A 27,559-nucleotide genomic window follows, 5' to 3' on the forward strand; every position below is an offset into this window, starting at 1 on the left:
GACAAATTGGAGCTTTGCAGCTTCGCGAACGGTGATCGGACTTTCCTGCTTTGCTTTGTCCTTAAGAAGAATGGCGAGGCAGGGCAAGAGAGTTATCGGCTTCGCGGTTCCGTCAATGACGTCACCATCACCTAGAACACGCGACGCGTCTCCGGCGCGTCGGCCACCTAGGTACCCGTGGACTTGTCAAATCCACCACCCTTCTCGAATGCGCATCCACTATCCAAATGTATCATTGCATGGCTGCGGATCGAATGACATAGTATTGACGATTCATTAAACTACGGGCTAACAATAGATTACAACATAAGAATAGAGCTCCCACAGCTCCGCGAATGACGTCTCCAAGACCGAAGTCCACACTCTAATTACAGCGCCGCCAAAGCTCTCCATCTTCATTACTGAACGACTCTGGACAACAAAAGATAATGTACAAAACAAAAGTTCAAACAGTACCACAAATTTGTACAGCGCCAACGTATACTGGGAGATAATCAATCGGGACCAGTTGCCACACTACCCAGGTGGTCAACAAGTGGAGGAAAGAAGGTCAAAAAGAACCACTGCAAGTACAAAGTACGTCTCCTAGCGCTTGCGAATGCAAAGGTACGTTGCCCCGTCATCCGAGATAGTACGTACCCACCTTGCACAAGAAGAAAACTGAACAGGTCCGCAGCCTACATTAACATGGAAACATGCAAAGTAGGTAACTTAATGTCGATGTAGGTTCCAGATCTGTTCAGGTTCTTCCTAGGTTGATCTGTACCCATGGTACCAGGGCTGGTTCTGACGGCTGCTGGGGGTACCTGACATTCAGTGCCCGCTGTCCTGGTGCTGCCAGGGGTCGAAGACGTTCCCACCTACAACATCATTCACGGTGAACGAGGGCAAAAGCTCCATATCGGCAAGGCAGACACCCATCTCGGGATGTTGCGCGAAGAGGTTGGCGTTGCTCGACGCGTCGTCTGGCGGGAACGGTTCCACACCATGCTGCCAGTCCTCAACTCCTGGAAAATCCGAGCTGCCAGCTGGATCTAAGTGTGCGAACACGTCATGAGAGGATGCGTCTGACCGAATTGCATGTCCCCAAGGACTGGAGAACGGGTCTGTGTTCCTGTTCGGTGGCTTAACGTCGTCGGGGCTAGCTGAAGCTGAGAATCTGCTCCGTGGCATTGGCGGAGGTGGGAAGGGCGAATGCTGAGTAGGTGAGATTGAGGTAATCGGTGAAAGAGGCTGGCCCTGTGGAGTCTGCGCTTGTGTGAATGATGGCTGCATAGGAGGCGACGATGCGGATATGTGGCGTTGGTCGAAGGAGGTATGGTACGATCGAGGTGGAGGACGCATGGCCGGAGCCTGAGGTGCTAGGAATCTAGACGGAGGGCTGAAGGCCGTCATTCGCTGGGCCACTGGTGTAGTGAAGTACGGTGAGCCTATCGGTCCCGAAGACTCCTGTGGTATGTTTCCACGCGACAACGGCAGCTCGGAAGCCGGTGAAGAGTGACCACGCGCCTGCCCGGTCCGTGAAGCAGCGCTGGTACGAGCCCTCTTCGATGCGCGCGGATTGTCATCAGGTATACTGTGACCTTTCGCGTTTGGCCTCTTGCTATTACCCACTCGGTTCTGATCCTTACGCTTAGAGTACGCCTTAGGTGCGTTGACAAACATGCGGATCTGCCACGCCGAGCACATGACGTTCTCGCAAATGCACTTCTCTTGTGCGAGGGCGGTGACGATGTTATCTAGCCGGCCGGCACAGTCGGTGTCCTTGTCCTCGTCCTCGCCCTTGCGCTCGTCGTTGACATAGTCGTTCTGTTGCCAACCGCGGAATCCTTTCCTGACCTGCTCGAGCAGGCAGTCAAACACCTTGTGCGCGTATGCTTCCACCAAGTCGGACTGGTAATGCGGCTCTTCGATCCATCTCTTCCGCGCGGTTGATTTGGGGTTATCTCTAGCATGATCGCCGCTGACCATCGCGTTGTAGATGCGCTCTACGTTGCGGTCGCGATCACGTTCAACCATCTCGATGGTTGGGTCAGTGGCAGGATCCCTCCATGGCTCACGGTTGAATCGCATCTTGTTCTGTCGGTATTCCTTCGCGTGCCCGGAGTCGTTGAAAAGACCTCGGAACGGTTCGTAAAGCTGATGTGCCGCCTGCGGTGACATGCTAGAACGTTCTGTCGACGGCATAGGCGCGAGCGAAGGGCCTTCCCTGGAGATAGACCGCTGATGTATCGAGTATGCATGCGCGGGACCTTTGCTCATGAGTTCGCTGTCCCGACAGCTCGGGCTGGTCAGATCAACGTAGCTATTGACGCCACGCAAATGGTTGTTGTCGCTGTGGGGAACGAATCGCGATGTCTGCATGGCAATACGTGGATCGTGCGATACGGTAGCGGCCGCATCGAATCCGGTATCTGACATATAAGATTGGCTGAAGTCGTTTGCATGACCGTAGCGTTGGCCGGAAGGCCCGCGGGATCCATGCGAGGATCCCGGGTTCTGGGGACTGTGTGTGGCCTCTCTCAAGTAGCTGCGATTGCCTTCGACGTCAAGCGGGGTATAGACATGCCGTTCGAGAAAGGTATCGCCAGGTTCGTGTTCGCTTTGGCGGAGTGACTTCTCCGCCTGGCGCGGAGATTCCTTCATGTAAGTGCTGATGCTGCTCGCAGGTACGGAGTGTTGAGTGTGATGTAGGGTTTGAAGAGAAGAAAATCAGGAGGGGTATCGGTGCTGATATGTAAAGATATGTGATCGGGAATAATGTGAAGAAGGACTGGGAATGTAAAGCTCCAGTATCAATGTACCTTCATATATCGTGAAGAGCCGGGCTTTATACATTGAACGAACGCTCACCGCAACCGCTGTGTCGGTCCGTCGCTCAAAATACCCATTGATACTCATGGCCTTTCGCGATGCCCTTGTGATCAGGTTGTGCGTTGGGAGCTCGTGGGGTTGCTGAGGCTGTGGAATGCGTTCGTGACGGGGGCCTCAAACCCCCACACGTTTGTTGCGTGTGCCATGTGCAGCTCAGGTACGTGTTTGAACATCAGCTCGTTCCGGTGCCGCGCTGCTCACGTGTCGCGGGCCGCGCATCGGAGCGGTGATGCCATTGTCCAGACTTAGCAACGAGGCTCTTGTGATTCGCTGTGATTGTCTCCGGTCGTCTTCTCCGTCTCTTTGACTCCTCGTCAGTTGCGTGGGGATATTCAGCTAAGATGTTCACATTTGCATAGCCTCGATGCGACATTGAACTACCTTTGGGGCCATGTCAGCGTGGAATTAGTGGTGTGTGACTACCTAAGTATTCATTCGCAGCTCATATGTCGCCATACTTGCTGCGCTGACCATCACACACTGCCTGTATGAATCTCCACGCAGGCATGCCGCTAAAAGCCACTGTTCCTCCACGGGGATGACCTGGATCTGGCGACCGTTCTAAAGCGCTTGCGTTAACAATACTTCTCTTCTCGAGAGGCCCTGATTGGATGGGTACATATGGATCTTGGAAGTTGTGAGTCGCTCGTTGCAATGGAGCGACCGTCCGAGAGAGACTTTCAGTGACTTAGGTAGTCCGCCGTGCGGTACACACTATTCATGATGTGATACACGTCATCAATCATTTTCCCTTTTGCAAAATGATACCTTTTCGTTGTAGTGCCTTCAAATTCGTAGAAATGTCTCGCTTCTTTCTTGGAAAGGACCTATAGTCTAATACGAAGCAGTGCTAGTAGCAAAATATCATCCTATTTCAGGTGTTGCTAGTACACTAGAGAGTAATGCTTGCATGTTAAGATTTGACGGAGCATAACGCCATCGGATCCAGAATTCAGTAAGGCATTCAAGCACCAGAGGCAGCAGATATGGCAATTTCGGCTGCACTCCATGACATGAGAACAGTGTATATATTAATGTACATTTGTATCAGCAGAGCGACTGTGTTGAATAGTACGCTAAAACATGGAAAGAAACCCCCACTGAAGTAAAGCCCATCGAGACGCCCGCTCAATCTCAGGTTTGCGTTTGCTGTTTTGCCTCCTGAACCTTGCGTTGGTGAGTAAAGTAAGTGGTGATATTGAAAGTCTCCTCGTTTTTCTCCGGTTTTGGGAACTTGTGCTCCAATTTCAGTCTCTGTAATTCCTGCTGGACTGTTATGCGTAAGTGGATGTCGTATGTGATCGTAGACTACTGGCTTACCGTTGTCGCTGCGCATGAATAGAATGAGGTTTGCCTCAGGATCTTGAGGCCATATCCATATGTATTCCGTCCTCCCAAACCAATGCGTATTGACATAGATTGGATCCATCAAATTATATCCGAAACTAGACCAATCCTCTATGCGAAATGCACGCTTTTTCATCGTGAAGATCGCATCGGCAATTTCTCGTTCTGTGGTGACCCCTTTACCGCTTCTCTTGCGACGTGTCCACTCGTCCAGAACTCTGGACTATACTGTCCGATCCAGAAGTGAGCCGTCTCTGGATGCTTTGTTACGTCCACGGCCATCCCCGATTTCAACGCAGCCTTGATCTTGCGGTCGCGCTGTTCGGATTCGATTTCACCTCCTAACAATCGTGTACTTCACCTCGGTTAGTCCAGGATATCGGGTCAACCTAGGCATGGGCCAACATGAGAGATACTCACAGTGATTGGACATCTTGTGTTCTTCCTCCCATACTCCAAGAGCGCCGTGAAATCTGGGCTCCTTGCATTTTCTCATCATCTTTTGGTAGTCGCTCTCAGAACCTTCGATTTCAGGAATTTCAGGAATTTGATACGCCTCAATATTAACGACGTGTGTAAAGTCTGAACTGCAACAACTTTCAGCCGCCCCTTGGTCGATGGTATATGCTTTGTAGGGGTGGGGGAGGGCTATGTCCGTGTCTTTATAAAAGATCAAGAAGAAGTTCGCTTCCCTGGGCATTCTCCCATCAACGGGCTTGCTACGGCAGCTGAATTCTCCTTTGAGCCAGTCTTTCTTCAATTCAAATTTGACAGAGTTCCATTCGATTGTTGGATCCATGTTGAGGTGAGGATCGTAGCTGTGTAAAATCGGTAACATGTGTATTAAAGCGCTGGTTGCTAGCTTTTTATACCGCTGAATGTGTGATTATGACACTTCAACGTCTTGCAGTCATACTCGACATTGTACAAGACTCAAGTCATGCCCGAGGAGTCACAGATTGGTGTTGTATATGGGGCTAAACACAAACTTGGTCGATTTGCGCGATCTGTATTACCACACAGACCAGCAAATTCTGGGTAGACATCCATCTTGGGCATCACTACAAATGACTCTCTCTCTCTCTCTTGGATGAGGTCGGGTTGCGGCCTACTCCCAAGAGTGTGCGATACGTTGGGTGATAAATTCGAGTTGCCAGAGTCATATGCGGGAGTTAGGAGTTATAAGGGTGTTGGATTGCCATGTTGGTGAGTCCGTGAAGCCCCTGCGACGACCATATTGAGTAATAGACAGCAGGGGCATTGTCGCGCACTGACCTTGAGGCGTGTGAGCCGTCAAAGCGACCCGGCCACGTCAAACAATGAGTCGAGTAATTCATGACGGCGGCTTGCTTTGAAACAGTTGCTCGAAAATGACTATGAGGCTGTCATGGGTGTGATGCGACCACGAGAGGCAGAGATGTGGGAAGTAGTACTTGGGCGAAGATTGAGTGCAGACAGCGGTGACGTAGACCAACACGAGCGTGTCGAGTGCTCGAAAACATAACCTCCGTTCTGGATCGCGAAAGCGACAAGTTCAACCTGTCCTCGAAAATGTTGAGAACAACCCACAATGGCGTGGTAGCGCCCTCGCGCACTAGTTCCGCACTCCCCATCGCCCAATTCCGCGGCCCCAACAGCGGACCTTCTTCCCCGCATTAGCCGGCCTCACCCACATCAAGCCCGGGGAAGCCGCCATAGTCGAAGAACGGTAGATATATAGAATGACCAGCTCTTGCTAGTAAAAGGCCACTATCGCGTCGTGGTCCATCACCAACCCTTGACCGTCTTGTTGTTTCCGGCAAGCGCTCCAAGGAGCCACTAGCGAACACCATGATCTCCACTGTCCTCCCGCTGCTATCATCGCAGTTTGCAGATCATCCAGTTCGCACTCTGTTCGTCTTGTTGATACTTTTTCCGATATCTTATCTTGTCGGAAACGAATATGTGCGATACTCGCGGCGCATCAAGGGTTTTACTGGGCCGACGAACTGGCCTTTGGTTGGCAATATCCCGGATATCAAGTACAACGCGGCGGAGAAGTACCGGGAATGGAGCAAGACGTTTGGCGCTGTGTACCAGATACAGCTGGGGAACGAGCCGGTGATCGTGGTGAACAGCGCTGAGGCTGCAAGGAAAATCTTCGGTGGGAATAGCCAGGCGCTGAGTTCAAGGCCGGTCTTTTGGACGTTCCATAAGGTGAGTGGAGAGAAACGGGAATGTTGACATGTCTCTGATAGATGTCAGGTTCTTTCAAACACTGCTGGTACGACCATCGGAACTTCACCCTTCAACGATTCGCTCAAGCGAAGGAGAAAGGGCGCTGCTGCCGCGCTTAACAAGCCGTCGATTGCGACGTACATCGACCACCTAGATCTTGAAACGAAAGAGTTTGTAAAGGACGGATTCGAGTCAGGACAGGCCGGTACCGTTGGTGTCAACCCAATGCCCATGATCGAGCGCCTCTCTCTTTCTCTTGCGCTGACTCTCAACTGGGGAACGCGGATGAGCAGCCGTCACGACCCTATGTTCCATGAGATATGCGAGGTCGAAGCAGCCATCTCGAAGTTCCGTAGTACGACTGGAAACTTGCAGGACTACATTCCACTGCTGAGACTCAACCCCTTCAGCTCTGGCACAAAGTCTGCGAAAGAGCATCGTCGCCGAAGGGATGTGTATCTGACCAAGTTGAATCGCGAGCTAGACGAACGCATGGAAAAAGGCACCCACAAGACATGTATCCAGGCGAATATCATCCAGGACAAAGAAGCCGCGCTGAACAAGGAGGAGTTGACGTCCATCAGTCTGACAATGTTGTCTGGCGGTCTAGACACAATCACGACCCTTGTGCAGTGGAGTGTCGCGTTGCTGGCTCAAAGACCGGATATCCAAGAAAAAGCCATCAGGGAGATCCGCAAGTTTTACTCGGAGGACGATCCGCTCGCGGATGCGTATGACGACCAGAAGTGCGGATATATCGTCGCACTGGTCAGAGAGTGTCTGCGCTACTATACTGTACTACGACTGGCGCTGCCTCGTGCGACCATCAAGGATGTCATGTATGAGGGTAAGCTTATCCCAGCTGGTAGTACGATATATCTGAACGCATGGGCGTGCAACATGGGTAAGCCATTCTCAGTCTTCACCATCTACACTAGGAACAGCGATACTGACTACAACGTAGATCCCGAGGTCTGGAGCGACCCCGACGAGTTCCGCCCCGAGCGCTGGCTCGAGCAGCCGGATGCACCTTTGCACACATACGGGCTGGGTTACAGGATGTGCGCAGGCTCATTGTTGGCCAATCGCGAGCTGTATCTCGTTTTCCTGCGCATGCTGAACAGCTTTGAGCTTGTATCGGAGTCGGAGGTGGACGTGCATCCTGTCCGTGGCAGCTCAGACCCTACCAGTCTGGTGACTATGTGCCGGCCTTATCAGATTCTTTTCAAGCCGCGGAATGAGCAGGTACTGCGTGCGGCTCTGAAGGCGGCAGATGAGCGATTGGCTGAGCATGAGAAGGTGTGAGTAGTAGATGGATAGATTGGTCCGGCGTGGGCGTATTGATTAATTTAAATGGCTTTTGGCGTCCGTAAAGCTCCACAGCTGTGTTGCAATTTGGCGTGATGATCGTAAACAGCGCATTGATACGGACACTCGAAGAAGCGATGATGTGGCAGCTCACGCGTGATTTTGGGACGAGATGGCAGTTGTGAGGGAAGCAGGAGAGGGTTCGCAGTAGCGTAGACGGCACGTGGCGGCAGCTGCAAGCGAGCGGGATGATGCGTTGCAGGGATGTGCTTTCCGGAGGACAATGAATCGAGGTTATCGCAACTCCAGATGTCCTCTTCCATTGCCTCCGACACGCCTTTGAAGGGACCTCACACCACCCGTTATGTTGTTTTCATGATCTCAGGATACGCGCATCCGTTTCTCTCGACTTGGGACCCCCCGTGTTACACCCATAGCTGAGGTCAGCAACCCGTCGCATGCTCGTACAGCTTCCGCCGCCCGCACGCAGAACCGCACGCGACATTTACTCCGATATCGCCATGGATGAATGCTAGCGGAGAGATAGGCCTTGTACAACGCGTGATTACAGCGAAGCTCCATTCGCGGCGTCATGTATCGAAAGACGACGCTCCCAGGCGATGAAGAGCTGGGCAAGAAAGACGATGACCACCGATACAAACCCGCGCGACAGTCTAGCTGGTCAATGTGGAATCACACATTCCGCTGGCGACGGAGAAGAATACTGCTTGCGATAGTAGCCTTATGCCTCTTGTACTACACCTTCCACGGCAGCTCGGACGACCTCGAAGACCCGGTGGTCGAACAGCGATATCGCGGACGGCCCATCTCATCGACGTATCAGAAGCCGGGTGCGACCGGCAACGACGACGAACCTACGGGAGCGCCCCCGGGCATACAAAAACCCAGACGCGGGGATCCAATCCCACATACATACGATGGGCAGATACGCTTCTTCCGTCTCGCTAGCTCGCTGCGCTCGTCTGCTTCGGCAACGGGGGGCTACGAAAAGAAGAATAGGAATATACTGTTTGCCATGTCGAATCTGAAGAGCGTTTCGACGCTTTTGCCGATGGTGTGCGACATGTCGCAATGGAACAGGAACCACGTACACGCGGCTTTCATGGGGAGGGAGGATATACCAATAGAAGATTTGTTAGAGATAAATGGGATAGACAAGGTCAACTGTCCTGCGGTGTGGCATGATGCGCGGCCAGATTATACAGAGTATGTACACCCGCGCGACTGTTCGTCTTGAGTATTCAAGAAATGTCGTGCAGACTCTTTAAGAATAGACAGGGCTGATCAAAGGCTGCTTATAGGTACAGTACCGATGTACGCGCTGAGACGGCGGTGACAGGAGCCATGTCGCACATCAACAGTTTCCTGCACCCACAAGCAGTCGTTATCGACGACTCCTTATCTGAAGATGCATTCTTCGTGCGAGGCATGCGAAGTAAAACTAGTGCGCTGAAGATGCCTCTTGTCGAAGTACCAAAGGATAGATTGGAGGACTTTGCTTGGGTCTCGCGACTTGACGCCGGCTCGCTCAAGCACTGGCACGATCCCACTGTAGACATTCTGATCCAAGTCCCGTCGGGCTCATCCAGTGTTCTCAGGCTGCTGGAGTCGATCAAAGATGCTGATTATAGCGGTCTGACATTGCCTCGCATCACAATCGAGCTACCAGCCGAGCTCGATGTATCAGTCAAAGAGCACATTGAAAAGTTCAGATGGCCCCCGAAGAGTGACAACCCAACGACAGGAATCGGCCTCAGCATCAGACGCCGCATCTCAACCCACCGCCATGATCAAGAGGAATCGGCAATATGTTTCTTGGAGTTGTTCTACCCTGCAAGCACAGTCAACTCGCACGTGCTGCTGCTCTCGCCGCAGGCTCAGCTATCGCCACAATACTTCCACTTCGTCAAGTATGCGTTGTTGGAATACAAGTACTCTACTTACGGTGCGGAGGATAACGAAAAGCTCATGGGCATGAGCCTGGAGTTACCACCAACGCTCCTAGATGGCAAGACAAAGCTGGAGGCTCCTTCGACTAGCGACATGCACACGGATCGATACAAGAAGTTGTATCCTGACGCTGGAAGCGTGCCTTACATGTGGCAGGCTCCGAACAGCCATGCGGTGTTGTTGTTGGGGGACAAATGGGCAGAGTGGCATTCATTCCTCAGCAACCGTGTTGTGAAACATCAGCAGTCGGCCAAGTCAACATCTCGGGGGAAGCTGGTTTCTGAGACCCTTCCGGCATGGACAGAGTACATGCTAGAGTTTATGCGGGCGCGAGATTATTCGCTCCTGTATCCTGCAGCGATGGATAATGCACTGGTCACCATCCACAACGAGTTGTATCACATCCCCGAGGAATTCTCCGCGACGCCATCTGAGGACGGAAAAGAAGGTTCAACTGTACCAAAGGAGACAGATGCACCGTTCCTGCGCGCCGATACACCGCCCAAGCCACCGCAAAACCCCGAACCGCCAGTCATCCCAGGCTCAGTGCCCCTCCACCAAGCGCTGCCTTTTAAAGGCGACCTACCCGAGATACCTCACCTGCCCCACCTTCTCTATGACGGGAAACATATTGCTCCCGCAAACACATCTACCGTTGCGAAAGAGTACGCCGACTTGTTCCGCACGGAAGTTGGAGGCTGCAAGATACCCAAAGGCAAGCATAAGAAGGTTGTTGCTGGTGAAGCTGATGATTTGTTCTGCTTCGGAGACGAGGATGGTAGTGACTGGGTGGATGACGAGACGAGAGAGGTGGAGATGTTTGATGCGCCCATTGATGATGAGCTGGAGAAGCTGATTGAGGATGCGCTACCCATAGCGACGTCGACGAGGGAGAGGACGATCACGAGACCTACAGCTGAAAGTGTAGAACCATGATGGGTCGAGCTCGAAATGTAGCTTGTATAATACCACTTTCACTTGATGCTGATGCGAATGATCGATGTGTTCTGTAATCATCTCGTGCTAGAGGCGCAGGGCCGTGGCTAGTGGCTCGGGTGGCGAGGAAGGTGCCAAGGTGGGGCGATGCCGTTTCGGTGATGACGCGGGCATGGATCTGATGGTCGGCCAAAATTTCCATGAGAGAGAAACTTCAACTGCGAGGCAACTCGACGTCCAGTTGATACCCCCGATTTACTGCATCGTCCCTTCCACTTGTCTTCCGGCGTTGAGCAGTCTGGTCTTTCTTTCTTTCTTATCTGTTTAATACCCCATAGACTTGCACGCGCCACGCTCCTTCCCACGACATGCTCTCACGAGCGTTAGGGCGGAACATCCGCAGAAATGCCTACACGACGCCCTCGACGCTGTCGCAGCAATTGACGCTGCCGTGGCTCTGCCCAGCGCTCTCCCGCAAGACTTCACACACACCACATGATGCGAGCCAACGGCAACGGCAGCGGCAACGACCGACCTCACTGTCGTCACGGCACGAGACACGCTCCCTCGCCACGTCTGCGCAGATGCAACCCCCACCGCCCTCGGCCCTCCCCTTCGATCCCTTTGCGCTGTCGCTAGGACGCCAGTTCCAATCGCCTGAGTTGTCGCGGCTCCAGCCATGGAACGCTTCAAATCCTCTCGTCGTGCGTGACACGTTAGCGGCATCCCCTCCGATGCGTTCTGTCTACGGCCTCGGTGCCGACCCAATCGAGCTACACCAGAATCTCTACGCCTGCCTGCGGGTTGGCCGCCTGGACCGAGCTGCCAGCATCATCGCCCGCCTCGCCTCCGTCTTCAATCCCGAAGCTGCAGAGCTCTTGGACGCCAACAATGTCTATCTGCAGACGCTGCTCGAGAGTAACCAGATGGACCCAAGTGCCGAGGGCATGCAGAAAGTCCAAGACTGGTACAAGAACAACATGGTCGCAAAGGGCATCCAGCCCAATGCGCAGACTTTTGTTACCCTAATCCGGGCGGCTATGAGCTTCCTAGACGAGGGCACGCAGGAAAACGCAGTACGGGAATACATTGCAACCGCACGCAGACACGGCGACCATGTTCTTGACCAGATCAACGCCTCTCCCGAATTCTCCGACGAGGAGTGGGACTTATTGATCCGTCTGCAACCGGAGTCCTTCAACGAACCCCCCTCGGTTGAGGAGGTCCAGGATCTCCACGTCGCCACTCCCTCTGGTCGCAAGAACCTTATAGACCACGGTCTGGTGTCCAATCCAGCACAGCCCATCAAACCCGTGAGGCAGAAGGGCATGGGTCTCGACTCGCTGAAGCAAGCCCTCACCATGTTCGACGATGGGTCAAGCGTTCCCTACCCACATGATATGCCTGGGACTCAAGAAGACAAGGACAGGGCTTACGCATACGCACGACAACTGAAGATTGAACAAGATGGAGTAGAAGCTGCTGTTGAGAGATGGAAACAAGAAGATGAGAAGATGCAAGAAATTGGTATCTATGGCGTTATGAACTCCAAGCCTATACAGGCCATCATGTACGGCTGGTACTCTGCCCTCGTACCGCTGTTCAAGCAGCGTATTGCAAACGTAAAGGACACCTTGTCCGACCCCGAAAAGGTCAAGACGCGTGATGAAGCCCTTTCCTACGGTGTTTGGCTGGAGAGATGCAGGCCTGAAAAGTTGGCCGCAATCACAGTTGCACGCGCTACTCAGGCTGCAGTAAAGGGTAAAGACGAAGACAACTCCGCCTACAAAGTCGCCGCGCTGTCTGTTTCCATCGGTACCGACGTCCAAGATTACCTCAACGCCGAGTCACAGACGAGACGTGATGCTTTCCTCCGCAAGCAGCGCAAGCAGACCCGGATGAATCTGGTCGAGAAACTTTCCAAAGAGACTAAAGATACCCAAGAGGCTTCTTCTACACCAGCACCTCCGAAAATGAGCTATCAAATCGAAAAGGCCGACATACCACTATCCGTACGAACCCGGATTGGAGCTCTCTGTTTAGAGCTTTTGCTTCAAAGCGCAACCCTCACCGTGACCGCAAACGACCCCAGAACTGGCAAGACGCTGTCCCGTAATATGGCCGCCTTCCATCATGCAGTCGGATATCATCAAGGCAAAAAGCTCGGCTTACTCGTGCCTCACCATGAGCTCATTTCCAAGTTACGAACCGATTCTGTGCATAGCATCCATTCAGTCAGGCTACCAATGGTAGTTGAACCGAAACCATGGTCCAGTTTTGAGGATGGAGGGTACTACACCATCCCGCAGAAGGTAGTTCGCCAAAAGGCAGGTGATAGCGCACAGCGTGCTTATGCCAATTCAGCCATCGAAAACGGTGACATGAACAAAGTCATGGCTGGTCTGGACGTGCTCGGTCGTGTACCTTGGCAGATCAATACTCCCGTCTTCGAGGTCATGGCTCAGGCGTGGAACTCTGGCGAGAGTATTGGGTCTCTTGTAGGAGAAGACTCTGTTAATGGCCTCAAACGTCCCAAAGAACCTTCTGGAGATGCCACATTACAGGAACGGGCGAAGTGGGGCAGGGCTCTAAAGGAATATGAGAACAGCGTGGGTGGTCTGCATTCGCAGCGGTGTTTCCAAAACTTCCAGCTAGAGACGGCACGAGCATACGTGAACGAAAAGCAGATATTCTTCCCGCACAGCGTCGACTTCCGAGGTCGTGCCTATCCAATCCCGCCTATCCTCAATCACATCGGATCCGATATTTCGAGAGGACTCCTCAAGTTTGCGAACGGCAAAGAGCTCGGTACTGTCGGTTTACAGTGGCTCAAGATCCATCTTGCCAACCTTTACGGCTACGATAAGGCTAGTCTGCGAGAACGTGAACAGTTCACCATGGATAATCTGGAAGAGATCTACGACTCTGCGACAAATCCTTTGGGCGGCAGACGGTGGTGGACTCAGGCGGAAGACCCATGGCAATGCTTGTCTTGCTGCATGGAGCTGAAGAACGCCCATGATCTGCCTGATCCGACCCGTTTTGTTTCACAATTACCTGTTCATCAGGATGGAACATGTAACGGACTCCAACATTACGCAGCGCTCGGTGGTGACTACGCCGGTGCTCGTCAGGTCAATCTTGAGCCTTCCGACAGACCACAGGATATTTACACTGGTGTTGCTGAACTTGTCAAAGAGATGGTCGCAAAAGACGCCGAGAAAGGTCTAGCACAAGCTTGCTTCATCAACGGCCACATTACACGCAAAGTTGTGAAGCGAACAGTCATGACTAATGTTTATGGAGTTACCTTTATGGGTGCGAAGCAGCAGGTGCAAGACGAGCTACGCAACTTGTTCCCTAACTTCGAGCCCACAAAACAGGTTTCTTCGCTCGGAAGCGTCGCGTTGTACATTGCCTACAAAATCTTTGACGCTTTGGGTAAGATCTTCAACGGTGCTCAGGAAATCCAATACTGGCTTGGCGAATGTGGCGAGCGCATAACGACATCAATCACTGCTGAGCAGATCAAACGGATCAAAGACCGCTTCGATGGCGCAGACCCTTCTGGAGCACTCTACGATCCGAAATTTAAGGCGCCACAAAAGGTCTCTGCAGGTCAACTAAAGCAACTCAACAAGGCTATGGAGAGTTTTACGACTAGCATTATCTGGACTACCCCACTGAAGATGCCCATTGTGCAGCCCTACAGGAAAGATGGATTTCAAAAGATCAAGACCAAGATTCAAGACATTACAGTCGCCAAGAAGTCTCAGCAGGATGAAGTCGACAAACGCAAACAGCTTCAAGCGTTTCCGCCCAACTTCATCCACTCTCTCGATGCGAGTCACATGCTGCTTTCGGCATTGAAGGCTAGCGAGATGGGTCTTGACTTCGCCGCCGTACACGACAGTTTCTGGACACACGCTTCCGACATCCCCAACCTCAACGTCATTCTTCGCGATGCCTTCGTACGAATGCACACCGAAGACATCGTCGACCGTCTCGCCGCAGAGTTCACTGCGCGTTATGCAGGGGCTATGTACCGTGCCACCCTTCATATCGGCGCGGACGTTAGTCGGAAGATTACCCTGTGGAGACATGAGCGCCGTCAAGCTAAGGGCATTCTTTCGAAAGCTAATGGCTCACGGCACGGAGATGCTTCATTCGAGGAAGTTGCGCTCGAGGCCAAGCGGCAAGAGCTTCTAAATAGTCAAGATCCCGAGAAGAGGAAGCAAGGTGAAGAGATGGTCACACCTACCAGCATCTGGCTTGAGAATCAGGATCCCAAGGCACTCCACTCGTACAGGCTTAGTCTTCTTGGGGAGACCAAAGATAAGAAGTCAGCCGACAGGGAAACACAGGTTAAGGACGAGGCCTTGGGCGAAGAAGAGGACGCCGTCACCACCACCGAATCCACGATGGACATTGTAGAAGAAGACGCCGAAGATCTTGCAAAAGACCCCCAAGGCGGTCGCTACGCGACAAAGAAGAAATCGGCATCCCGTGTCGCTTACGATCAGGGTACGATTCAAGTCTGGATCCCACTCAGCTTCCCGCCCGTTCCGCAAAAGGGCGGCTGGGACGTATCTCGTCTCCGCGAATCCAAGTACTTCTTCTCATGACTAAGTCCCGCGCTTCGGGGCGACGCCGAACGCGACTTCTTCGCACCAGGACATTACATGCCCCTCGTAGCCACGGAACAGATCCGCAACATCGTTTCAAAACAGAGAATCGAATCGGTGGAGGAATGCGGTTGGCATGTCAAGATTAAACCCCTGACGTGGTGGAGGGCGAGCCAGCCTGGCAGCGGGACCAGGTTGGGGCGCATGAGAAAGGAGGGTGAGAAGAGAGGGAGGAAGAAGGCGCACGTTTGAACCGGTGTTTCTGATCTCGCCTCCGTGGGTGGAGTTATGTCTCGTCTTTTAGTATTGAGTATTTGCATCGCATGGTGTTTTTGGCATTGTTGGGCATGGGGAAAATCTTTGTTGTATATACCTGCTGTACCAAGGGAAACGATACCCTATTTATGTATTATGAGCATGATGAGCACCACGCTTACGAAGCTTATCTTATCAAATGCCTACGTCATTGATACATGTTTCTCGACCTGCGCAATGCCCATATGTCTTGAATTGAAATTCGACTGGAGCCAAGCCTCAGACGGCTCGTAATCGGGCGCGTGATGTACTACTATTACTGCTTATACTCCAGCCCGTACTGATCTCGATTTCTTGTCAGGGTCTGTTGGTGCTCGCTGATGAGAGCGTCATTCCATCCCGTGTTGCTTCAGTTGTAAGAGCCGTAATTGAGATTTCGCCCTGTGTCTTTATTCAATAACAAAACAGTAGTGCGGATCTCAAAACTTGAGTAATTTTTGGGAGTTGCTGCTCATCGGAAGCAAATTGTTGATTCGCTGCCCAGGTAATTGGTCGTTTAGAAACACGTGATGGGCAGTGATGGGCAGGCGCGCTTTGCCGGGCGCGGTTGCCGCCACGAAATGTCGAACGCGTCGGTGCGAGGATAACCCGCCCCCACCCCACCATCCCATCGTGTCTTCATCTCAGCGTTATCTCTATTGCCTGTACGCCTTCTTTGCGCCAACTCCAGTACGTATGCCCACTCGCCTGAAGTAGCTACCACGTCACGTCTTTTATGCGTGGCTGACACGGGTTGCCCGAAGTCAAGCCACTTGAACGGTAGGTGAGGTGGTACAAGAGCTGACTTCTGTACTCATACGCTCACCGGTTCACAATGAGGCTCGTTATCCGTACCTTCCTACTGGATATCTTGTTATTGACAGGCAATCACTTTGAGAGTTATAGGGTGGCGTTGCCGCCTAGCAACCGCACTGGGTAATTAAAGCGATTCGTACCCGCCATGTTGTCTCTACGGTGAGTCCCGCCACCAGGGCCAAATCGCAGTCTGGGTCAAAGGCGCACTGTGTTGTTTCGATAAAGACGACGCGAACCCGCCATGTGAACTCCACAGTGATCCCTACCTTGCGTGCCTTCCAGTCGATATGACCAACTTCACGGAATGTGAAGCGCGCTTTACAGCCGACAACGACGCCGGAAAGTTACTTCGCAGCTTATGGGGATGGAACGGCACCATCGTTGGAATTGTATACAATAACATGACCCAGATATCCAGAGAAGGATGTATACAAGTGTGCGGCTCAGAACCGGATATATACGCATGGAGAGATATCTCAGGAGTAATAACCACCTGGGTACTGCCAACGATTGGTATACTCTTGCAAGCGCCCTTCGAGAGCAACAAATTTCGACAAACATTGTTGGCCATCACGCGATGGGTGGGTTCGCCTATCGCATCGCTGTCCTACGTACTTTGGAACATCAAGGTCTCCGCCAAAGCTGCCTTGATGGTCGATATGTCTGTTCAGTACGACGAGCCGCCTGATTCCGAGTTGCCCGATTGTACACCCGATTGTATGATCGATTGTACGGATCATCATACGAATCATCGCACGACCTATTTTGGCAGCATGCGAGACTCGATGTACCTCTTGCTGGTCCTGAACCAGTACACACTGAAGAAGTCAACTGCCATGTCGAAGGATCTCCATAAAGAGGCTGAGTGCTTATTGCGCATCACGCTCTTCAGCAAGGATTTGATTCTAACAAACACCAACAAGACGCTCCATCAAATGAGACGTGAACTGGCGCAAGAGGTGCGTGAAACGAGACGAAGAGGCACTGTACCAGGTAATCGCTCTTATTCGATAGAATCGCACGCGCTTACTAGTGTATTAGTCTTTATTTCCATTTTGTGGTTCTTGTTTGCTTTCGCACTTTCCATACAAGATGCTTTTAGCGAACTAGGAGCCAACACCACTGCTCACGATCTCGCGTTGGGCTGTCTGCTGGCCTGGTTTCCGGTCCTCATTTTGGGCTCTATCGTAGACCGCAACCCAATCGCAGCAGAAGTGATCCGCAAGAAACTGAACACCTTGGTCGACCACGTTCGCATTTCTCTAGATAACAAGCCAAATCGTACGAAGTACCTTGAACTCTTCCAAGGTCTGCCAGAATACCATGACTTGGAAGTCAAGATCGGGGATGTAGCAGAGAAAGCACAGCAAATGGGCGGCTTTTTTGAAAGTTTTGCAGGTCAAGCGCGGGTGAGGTGGCATTACGGTGCCGCGCATGCCATTTTGTGTGATATCGAGGGTTGTTATATCCAAGAGAAGGGCCGTGACTGGCTGGCAAACGAAGAAGAAGCACGAGCACATCTGGTATTGGGGACCGTCAACGACGAGGGCTTGGTTTGGTTCGATTTCCGAGAATTCTGGCAAATCATCAGTGCCGTCATCATCGTCGGCGGAAGTTGCGGAGGCGCATTTATCTTGAGCTACTTCACGCCCACCATCGGTCTCGGTTGTCGCAGCGGCGGGTACACCATATTCTTCACCGTCGCAACGGGTCTGCTTATCGTTGAAATGGCCGTTTGGATGTACTTTTCGCCGTATGAGATTACTCCGCGTTGGCTAACCTGCCTTAAGGATTACCTGCATAGCCATCCCACTTTCGATGAGTGGGCAAAGAGCGCACAGCCAATATGGGAAAGACTCGGAGAAAGCTTTTCCGCAATGTGTGAAGCTATGGGAGACTTGTTGGTTCTTTGCATAGTCTACATTTGTCTCGTATGGCCATGGGGAGACAGGGAAACTAGGAGAGCGAGAGTCGAAGAATCCCTAGAGAAGACGCAGGCAAAGTGGGACCTCGTCTTCTTCCGACCCATGGAGTGCCTCAACACCATATGTCTAGTGAGTCACCCCTGTGTTCTCTGAGTAAGAACTGCTTTACTGACTACTTGCTCACAGATGTATATCGTCATGGCACAAGTTACCGGGCTGTACAGAACCTGTGACTGCGTAACCAGTAACTGGGCCGGGGGTGGTGGCTACCTTGATTTCAGTCAACAATTCACGTCGAACGGCTACGGGATTGCCATAACCTGGAAATCGGGTACCGCATTAACCGCATCCGTCATGGGACTGGCTATGTTTTATATCACGGTAGAATGGTGTCAGCAGTCTCATCTCTCAGCCGAAGACTACCAAGACGCCAAGAGAGGTTTACGATGGACCCGCAAATATCGATTGTGGACAATGCACGCTCGCCGCATGTCCCGTGGCACATTGACTCGGCTAGGAAAACTCGCTTTCGCTATCGGCAAAATGATCAACATGATCGGTCCAGATGAAAAGCCACGGAAAACGCTCATGTGGACCAGGGATACCACAAAGGAACCAGTCCTCTCTCGCGCAGATTCTGCATATGCAAGAAACGATAGCCATAGGCACCCCACATTCTCGTTCGAGCTAACGCGCAACAACGCTGGAACGCATAATGCTGTGCTCGGTACACCGGCTACAGCACACTCCTCATCCTTGCCAGCAATCACACCACATGGGATACACAACGAAAGCGACGCCCCGGTCGTACCACTCGGCGTGCCCAGTGTTCCGCGCATAAGTGATGACTCTTCGACACCTCTTATGCGGACAGCATCGCAAGAGCACCAGCAACATGAAGTAGAGGACCCAATGAGCAACGAGGAGCATGGCAACGAGGAGCATAGCAACGAGGAGACTCCTTTCTTTGAGCAAGGACGCATGCGCACCAGTACACGAACTTGGCCGAATCCGCCGAATCCGCTGCAAAACCGACGAGGGTATCGTCGCGCAAAATCGGATCCAGAGCTTTCGCACGGTGGTGGAAATGTTGGAAATGTTGGAAATGTTGGAAATGTTGAATTAGTAGTCTCACAAGAACCACCAAACCGGAGATAGTTGTAAATGAGACTGTCTTTACACAAAGCCTTGCAGGTGCGCACGCGTCAGAGGTGATCTCACATGTGTATGTCGCGCCTACACACCTCGTTTGCGATGTCAACGAGGCTCCACGAAAGAACGTCAACGCGGGAAGAGCGCATGTGGCAGAGTAGGAAAGCGAAATTGCGCAGGTAGATACTGAACGTAGAGCTGATGAGCCACTCACAACGTCTGAAATTCATGTCCTACCCATGTAAAGTTACTCCGTTGAATGAAAAGGCTCGTCAACATCCTGAATACACGACTGACAGTACCCATACTTCGATCACTAGCTATGTCTGTAGAATCTGTCATGCCAGCGCAGAGCCCCACGAGTGATTACAGTACGTCTTCGACGGTTTGGTGCGCTGGATTCAAACACCATAGTTAGATACGTAAGCTACCGGGCTTCAAGAGTGCAAACTTCAAGAGAGTTAAATGTCACATATAGTTTGGTATATAAGTCCTCTGTTCCTCTACTAATCTACCACATCCACTAAGCCCTCATATCATCAAAACACCAGCAACTTAACAAGAGCACTTTTTAACAAGTACATCTCACTATCAACTTTCCAAAACATGCCTTCCTTCCTACGTACTAGCGATAGGCGCTGCGCCGAGTTCATCATGCATCCCAATGGGCACTGTGTGCGTCTTCCAAACGGCTCCGAACTCTACTTCACATTCCCCATCCACTTGGACACTCGGCAACCCATGCCGCCCCAGGATCTAGAAGCACTTGCTGCATACCTAGAGCGAACTCAACCACCCCCTGTAGAAGGACCCGACGATCCCATTTACCAGAATAGCCTCGCCGTGCGAGGTCTCATTAGCGACTGGCTCCAAGGCTCCCAGTACCTCGACGACATGGAGATGTATGCGTGGAAGTCTGGTCATGGCTTTCCGACATTCGAAGATGAATTCGGCCTTCCGGTCGATTTCGAGTGGCTGTGGGATGTCATCGCTTTTGAGGGGGGTGAGGAGTTGGTCTCCCGTTATGTCGAATACATTAACGATTCTGCTGAGCTACACGCACAAGGTCATGCCGAAGACCACCATGACTCCGCTTCTATAGGCCGCGCTATTGGCACATCCCACACGCCTCCTCCCGGCTCTCCGCTCGAGCAACCTCAGCATCACCGCTTCGGTCGGTTCCGTGTGGCAACCCAGTCCGACGGACCCGTCTCCGTAGGTGGAGCTGACTTTGCAAACATGGACGATTGTCTAGCATTCCTGGATACCCTTACCGACATCGAAGCGAAGTTGCTCAGTAAGAACATCATACAGTTGGAAGGTGATGGTTCCACTGGGTTGCGCATGGTACCTGGACCGAATGCGAAGTTCCTCCCTGAGCGGACTACGCAGGGTAAGAAGGAACCTGTTCAGATTCAAGCATCCCCAGCTGATCACCAACTTCGTCATGTGCATGTCCAACAAGCAGATCAAGGACCACAACCCATTGTTTTCCTTCAAAAGAACCCTGCAAAACAAGGCCAGGGGCCCGTCCAAGAACAAAAGTCAGGCTTCAAGCGCGTAGGCTCACCACCCAAGCAGACGGTGGCCGTCGAGCTCGATCCCTTCCGCTTCTACGGCCGGGAACCTGCACACGAGGCACGGCATGAAGCTGCCAACGACCAGAGGCTGTTGGAAGAGCTCCGAAACCTATGGGATGAGTCCCAAAACCTAGCCGATCAGTACCACCAGACTTCCAGGCAACCCCCTACTTGGCATGCCAAAGATCCACGGAAGGCCTATAACAAGGTAGTAACAATTGATCTGCGCGAGCAAGGCGCACCCTCATTTCGACCTCTATTCCCGCTCCCCGACGTAGATCCTTCCAAGAAGACCACTCTCGCTCACAAGTCCACCCCCGCTCCCAAACCCGCCGACTCTGTCGCTGCAGAGGCCCGTCGTAAAGTCTTCGGCGCCGAACCAAGTGCTCACCGTATTTTGTCGTTTCAAGAAACCACTAGTCTGCCCATGCGCTCGAGGGTGACTGGTATATCTCCAAGCCGCGGTGCTAGTGTCGACGACCCCGCATACCGTATGTGTGGGACGAGTGTGCATCAGGCGCATGCGGAGGACAGCCCGGAGGATTCGCCTCGTCCAGCTCCCAGTTCGTGGAGGGATGTTTAAGGAATGGTGTTTCGTGTGAGGTACCTGTGTTGAGGAGATTGAGATGTTGGTAGTGTAGTTGGGGTTGTTGATGGTGGCTTTGCTGTGTTGAGTAGGATAGTCAATGTATTCCATCCTTCGACGCATATGCACTTTACAAAGTGGCTGACTTAGCAACTTGCATGCCATCACTATCGCTCCATCACGATCACATCAACTAACTCACGCAGTCCATTACTTTTGCACAATTTATCCATTCCAATGCCGTTACTACCCAGCAGAGCTAGAGAAATCTACGCTATATGGTATGTAAACATCAGATACCAGCCCAAAAAAGGGATGTCGTTCATGTCCAAGGAGATTCGTTGTCGTATCCTTGAAGAAAGCCTATTCTCATGCATATAGAAAGCCATCGGTGGAAAACAATCCGAGGAAGACAAGTAATGGAGCACTGGCCATTGCGCGAGCTCCATAATGTTCCCGAAGAAGAGCCCTGGTATATTTGGTATCCCCATCCGTTGTACCCTTTCCGCGGATCTACAAGCGTCATATATCGTCGAAGCCTTCATGTTGCGCCGGGGTTGAAATAAAGAAGTAAAGTTATAAGATGAAGAAGACATAAACTAGAACGCGAATAGAAGAAAATCAAGGCGACAGGGGGAATCATGCTTGCTTAAAGTCGAAAACCTTGATGGTAATGTGAAAGACATAAAATGGGGAAACTCCTCGCTATGCTTGACCGGCCGTCATGGTTGTATATAGGCCGTAAAGATGTTGTGCGCATGGCGGAAATGCATGAATAAAGGTTTGCGCAGTATCGCTGGTAATGAAGAATAGGTCGACGGGTCGGGGGTATCAATGCAGAGTCGAACACCAAATGCGGAAAAAGACATACTATGCCCTGCTCGGGTTGATGTTCTCCAGCTCGCTGCGCTGGCGCAAGTACTTGGCGGCAAGCTGGTCGCCGCCCTTCATGGACTGCTCCATCCAGTGTTGCGCGACACACATGGTCATTGGGTCGCTGCGGGCGGGGTCTTGCGACGCCTTCCTCTCACGGTTGAGAAGCTCAGTCTTGAAGACCTCGCTGGGCCTGGTGAGCGGCAGGACTGTACGATGAACAAGCTCGGGCGATGTGAGGTAAAAGATCGCAAGCTCACGCTCGGCCACTGCGTCGCCCTCCTTGGCAGTGATAAGAAGCATGCGTCCGGCATCCTCCATGGTGTACTTGGACAGCGGTTCATCAACCGGAGCTGGTGTAGTAGACGATGCACCAGCCTTCTCGACAGCAGCTCCACTGCTGACTTTGCCTGCATCGCGCTTCGAGTTCTGGGTGATGACCTCATCGACGAGCTCTACCATGATCCGGCACACGTCTTGCTTGAGGCCGAGAGCAGCGAGACCGACATCCCAGAATGCCTTGCCTCGTGCAGTCTTGTCCAACATCTGCGCAGGCACAAAAGATGCGATGTACTGCAGGTCTCGGAACAGGGTCTTGGGTCGGATGTTAGCGTCGCGGAAGAGGCCTTGGATGACTTCGACAATCATGTCTGTGCTTGGCGGTCCAACCGGGGAGCGTGCACCGTTGCGAGGTAGAGGGGAAGCGTTGCTGACGCGTTCTACGCTCATGCTATGAGAGCGGCGCTCCTCGCAGTTGGCGATGGCTTCCTCGAGGTTTTGTGCTCGGGAGGTTTGAGTAGCTGGCTCACGAGAACTGAGCTCTGGCATGGTGCCAAGGGTGGGTGATTGAGGAACTGGGGGAAGAGTCTCCCGACGGTTGTTGTACGAGCGGCCCGTTCGAGAAGAGAGTGATGCTATGATGAGCAGCTCTAGCTCATACAGTGCATGCAGTTTAGAGTATGGGTTGGGATGTGTCTGGAACCTGCCCAACAGCCGTCGGAAAGCAACGTTGTACGGGAACTCGAGTAGCCCAGCCTTCTTTGCTGTGGCATTGCCAACCGAACGCGAAGTCGCGTCGCTGGAAGTCGAGGATTGCTCGCCGGCAGATTGGTGAGCGTCGGATGCACTGGCGTGTTGGAAAGTTGCAACAGGCGGGGCCGCTGTTCCACGCTCGTTGCGGCCGAGCGTCTCCAGCGGCAAGTTGCGTGAATCGGGCAGGGTCTGCTTCCGGATGTTCTTCATGCTCTTCTTGGCGAGCTGCTTCTTGCGTTTCCGTTCCTCTTCATCTCTACGCTCGAAGCAATCGTCTAGCAAATCACCACCGAACCACGAGTCGGTCTCGCTGCCGTTGGCGAAGACCATTGTTCCGAGGTCACTCAGAAGCAGGCCTGTGAGTGTTTGCTTCAGATCGAGCATGAAGCGGCGCTTGTCTTCGTTGACCATTGCAGATTGCTTCAGCATCACCGTACCCTTCGATGATGATGCGGTACGTGGTCGGATGCTTGTGGCGTTGGTAGGAGACTGCGCTTGGGTCTGGAACGGTGACCAGAAAGTAGCCATAGAGTCGATTGCATGGACGGGTGAAGATCCACCGAAGTAGTCGGGGGCATCCATGGGGTTTCTTCCCCAGGGGCTCTGGTCGAAACTGGAAGATCCATTGCGGTTAGCTGCGGCACGCAGACTACCTTGGCTTGGCCGTTGCGAGAAGTCATGGCTACGAGAACCAGGTCGGCCGTGGGTCTCGTACTCCTCATCACCGGCGATGGAAAGAGTGCCAACACCAGTCAGAAACAGGTCGCCCTTCTGCCGTCCACTCTCCAGAATTTGTTGGTCGCGCTTGTAGAGGTCGCTGGCCCAGAGCACGGGCCCATCAAGGACGCCCTCACCAATGACCTTGGTGACGCACTTGTCGACTTCGAGACAGAAACGGTGTATCCGCTCCTCGCCCTTGCAAAAGTTCTCCACGCTGTATTGCATAAGCCACTTCAGCGTGATTTGGGACTGCTCGTCTGACAGCTTGTTCGGTCCACCGAAGTCTTGAGACGCTGACATCAGATCAACCAGCTGAGCTTCGTTCTGGCGTAAGAAGCTGTTGCTGTTTCGCGGTTGAGAACCAGACGGGCCTCTGACATTGAGCATCTTTGACTGTTGGTCCATAATCTTGAGAGCAAGCGCAACGTTCCTGGCGTCCTCGTATGGCTTGGAAGTGCGGACATCTGTGATGTACCACATCTTGTCTCGAAGATTCTTGAACGTGAGCATCATCTCTTCGACCATACCATCTGACCGCTCCTGGGACTGCTTGAGCCACACGAACCAGGCCTCGAACTCTTCAATGGCATTGGCTGCCTTGCTGAGGAGGTCGCGCGGGCTGCGAGAGAAGTAGTTGAGAAGGGCTGCGTAGCCGTTCTTGACCAGTGTCGGAGAGCTGAGTCTTTTCAGACTCTGCAATGTCTTGTAGTACATATGCGCATTGACGAAATCGGATCGTGCTTGACACTGGTACATGGCGGTCTCAAGCATGGTGACCAGAACTGAGTTGTTCTCTTGCTTCTCGCCGACTTGAGGGTTGCTGTGACTTCTCGGAAATTGTGGTGAGCGCCGTGACGAGACGTTTCTTTGGCTGGCAATCATGTTGGTAAGCTGGCTTTGGCTCTGAGTGGAGTTGTATGGGTTGCGTGATCCGAGGTTTTCGCTGACGTTGCGTACTGGGCCACGTCCACGAGTGCTTTTGCGGGTCGTCATTCTGTTGCTGAAGTTCTTCGATTCGCTGTCGGGCGCAAGATCCTTGGGAATCTCGTACTCCTCCACCAGCTTGGCGATTGCCTCTTTCAGCTGATGGTAGTCGTTGCCAAGATCGAACCTGTTCCCGCCCTCTTCGTCGTCGCTGCTGTCGCTGTCTGGTGAGTCCTCGTCGTGCTCATCCTCATCATCAAAGTCTTTGCGCATACGCGGCTTCAGCTGCTTTCCATCAGCGGAGATGTAAAGGACAGCCCATCGCTCTGCGCACGGATGGCAAGAGCCTGATGTGGCTTCGAAACCTAGGAGGCGAGTCATCTCAGAACATGCCATTCGCAGCTGTCTTCCGTATTGCTCTGTTGGTGCAGGCTTCATCTCTGTCGGTGATTCGCCGGATACCGGGTTGCTGTCCAGGAGTGGCTCACGCGAGGTCTGGTCGCTGGTCATTGAAGAAGCACTGGCACTCAGGATAGAGCTTGCGTCAGTCACAGAAGCGGCGGCATTGCGGAATGGAACCGACATTCCGGACATGGAAGACGCAGAGGAAGTCAGACCAGTACGGCGCTGGCTGTCGTTGTCCATGTGGCTGGACGACGGACGTCGCTCCGGGAATAGAGCGTTGACCAGGGTGACAATGTCGGCTGGTGACAAGACAATGAATGGCTGAACTTCCACAGTTTCTCTGGGTGATGTTATTGCCTTTGCAGGAAGCAAAATTGGCTTCGAGGGTGTCTTGGTGTGCTTGAACCGAGCGAGGATGTTTTCGATGTGTGTGCGGATCTCTGGGAGGATTTCGTTTTTCTGCTTCCTACAGTTTTGTTAGCTGATGGCCCAAGGGTACTCCAGCATAGCGGCATACCAGTTGTAGGTCATGTTCACGACATATTTCTGCGCTCGGATGGCGACTTCTTTGAGAATCTTGATGCGAGCATGCTCACTGATGTGGTGGCCTATCATGATGCCATGGGTCTGTTCTTGTTAGTCTCGCAATTCTTGCGTTAGAAAGGGTAGACATGCCTCGGGATGGATGATGGCGTTCATAAGGAAGGTAGAGAAGAGCCAACGCGAGACAAAGAAATTTTGCGAAGCCCTGCGCAGGCTCTTCTCGTCCTCCAGCTTGCGAAGGATGGCATTTCCAATCTCCAAGACTCCTTCTGGAATACCGCCGGCGCTGGGCTCATCGTCAACGACCTCGAACAGACGCTTGACAGCCTTGTCAAAGAACTCGTCTGCTGCGATGGTGTCCTTGCTGGAGCGCGGGGTCGCTTGCATTCCGGGTCGTGCGGCCTGCTCCTCGGGCTTCTCGAGCAGGAACTGGCCATCCTGGAGGGTCTGCATAAGATAGAGCTCCAAGTTGGTCTTTCCGGGCCATTCTCGCATGCCGGCCCAGACATCGAGCACAGTGCGGATGAAGTTGGGGTTGTTGTTCTTGATCAGCTTGGCACATACAGTAGCCCATACATCTGTGCGGCGAAGGTCCTCTGCCGAGTCGGGTCCGGATGAATTAGCGAAGATAGTGTAAACGAGGGCAGACAGCGGATCGTGGCGCTGGAAAGATAGCAGACGTTCTACCGGGCTTGTTCCTTGCTGTTGGGCCTTCTGCGAGGGAGCGTTGCGGCTACGGGCGTTTGCAAACATGACCGAGTCAATCGGGTCCATGGTCTGACGGAAAGACGTAAGAGAAGTGAGCTCTTGCTGCGAGAGACTGGAAATACGAGCAGCAAGAAATTCTGGGTTCGTACGGATTTCGGAAATGAAATCGAGAAGGTTGTCCAGAATCTTGGACGGGACTTCATTGAGGAAAGTGGAGGCAGAGAGTGGCTTCTCGCTCCGGAAGTTCTTGGACTTGCCAAACTCCAGATCCGGCTCCAAGAGGGCATATTGCCGCGTGGCATCGCACGAGTTGCGGACATCGTTGAGGGCGTTGTAGAGGGAGGCGAACGACTTCTTGTCGTCGGAGCGGAAGTTGTCAACCAGCGTGCGGTAGGCCAGCTCGCCGCAGTGTACCAGACGTGCGGAGAGGGCGCTCGAGACCAGCCACCGGTGCAGGCGCACGCGGGCATGCGTCTTGCGCTGCTCCTGGTAGCCCTGGAGGCGGATCAGGTGGGCGAGCTCGGCGAGGGAAGTCGCGGACGGTGGGATGGCTGCAGTCGGCAGGTACGAGTCGGTGTAGGAGGAGAGGTCCGCGGGCAGCAGGCGCGGCAGGCGGCCGGCGGGGGCAGACATGGAGGCGGGTATCTGGGGGCGCTGGAGTTGCTGGTGGCCATGGCGGTCGGCGTGGACGTCTGGAGTTCCGCCAGGTCGGCTGCCCATGGT

At 52.9% G+C, this 27,559-nt stretch overlaps 6 protein-coding genes across 6 annotated transcripts; 3 read left to right on the plus strand and 3 right to left on the minus strand.

Annotated features, from left to right (window-relative positions):
* Positions 1-813: 813 nt before the first annotated feature.
* Positions 814-2,646, minus strand: J4E90_008754 (uncharacterized protein; the record flags this gene model as incomplete). Its single annotated transcript, XM_051438276.1, has 1 exon — positions 814-2,646. The coding sequence occupies one exon, from the start codon at positions 2,644-2,646 to the stop codon at positions 814-816; it is 1,833 nt and encodes a 610-aa protein (XP_051287586.1).
* Positions 2,647-6,051: 3,405 nt separating this feature from the next.
* On the plus strand, positions 6,052-7,743 carry J4E90_008755 (uncharacterized protein; the record flags this gene model as incomplete). Its single annotated transcript, XM_051438277.1, has 3 exons — positions 6,052-6,417; positions 6,466-7,342; positions 7,403-7,743. The coding sequence occupies 3 exons, from the start codon at positions 6,052-6,054 to the stop codon at positions 7,741-7,743; spliced, it is 1,584 nt and encodes a 527-aa protein (XP_051287587.1).
* Positions 7,744-8,338: 595 nt separating this feature from the next.
* J4E90_008756 (uncharacterized protein) lies at positions 8,339-10,653 on the plus strand (the record flags this gene model as incomplete). The annotated part of the gene is made up of 2 exons (XM_051438278.1): positions 8,339-8,823; positions 9,075-10,653. The coding sequence occupies 2 exons, from the start codon at positions 8,339-8,341 to the stop codon at positions 10,651-10,653; spliced, it is 2,064 nt and encodes a 687-aa protein (XP_051287588.1).
* A 9,418-nt stretch (positions 10,654-20,071) lies between these two features.
* J4E90_008757 (uncharacterized protein) lies at positions 20,072-21,628 on the plus strand (the record flags this gene model as incomplete). Its single annotated transcript, XM_051438279.1, has 1 exon — positions 20,072-21,628. One exon carries the CDS (start codon positions 20,072-20,074, stop codon positions 21,626-21,628), a length of 1,557 nt encoding a protein of 518 aa, XP_051287589.1.
* Positions 21,629-22,501: 873 nt separating this feature from the next.
* On the minus strand, positions 22,502-26,200 carry J4E90_008758 (uncharacterized protein; the record flags this gene model as incomplete). The annotated part of the gene is made up of 2 exons (XM_051438280.1): positions 22,502-26,051; positions 26,103-26,200. The coding sequence occupies 2 exons, from the start codon at positions 26,198-26,200 to the stop codon at positions 22,502-22,504; spliced, it is 3,648 nt and encodes a 1,215-aa protein (XP_051287590.1).
* Positions 26,201-26,221: 21 nt separating this feature from the next.
* On the minus strand, positions 26,222-27,556 carry J4E90_008759 (uncharacterized protein; the record flags this gene model as incomplete). The annotated part of the gene is made up of 1 exon (XM_051438281.1): positions 26,222-27,556. One exon carries the CDS (start codon positions 27,554-27,556, stop codon positions 26,222-26,224), a length of 1,335 nt encoding a protein of 444 aa, XP_051287591.1.
* Between the last annotated feature and the right edge of the window lie 3 nt (positions 27,557-27,559).

This window comes from Alternaria incomplexa (genome assembly GCF_024043165.1).
Source record: "Alternaria incomplexa strain BMP 0042 chromosome Unknown scaffold_14, whole genome shotgun sequence".
Lineage (NCBI taxonomy): Eukaryota > Fungi > Ascomycota > Dothideomycetes > Pleosporales > Pleosporaceae > Alternaria > Alternaria incomplexa.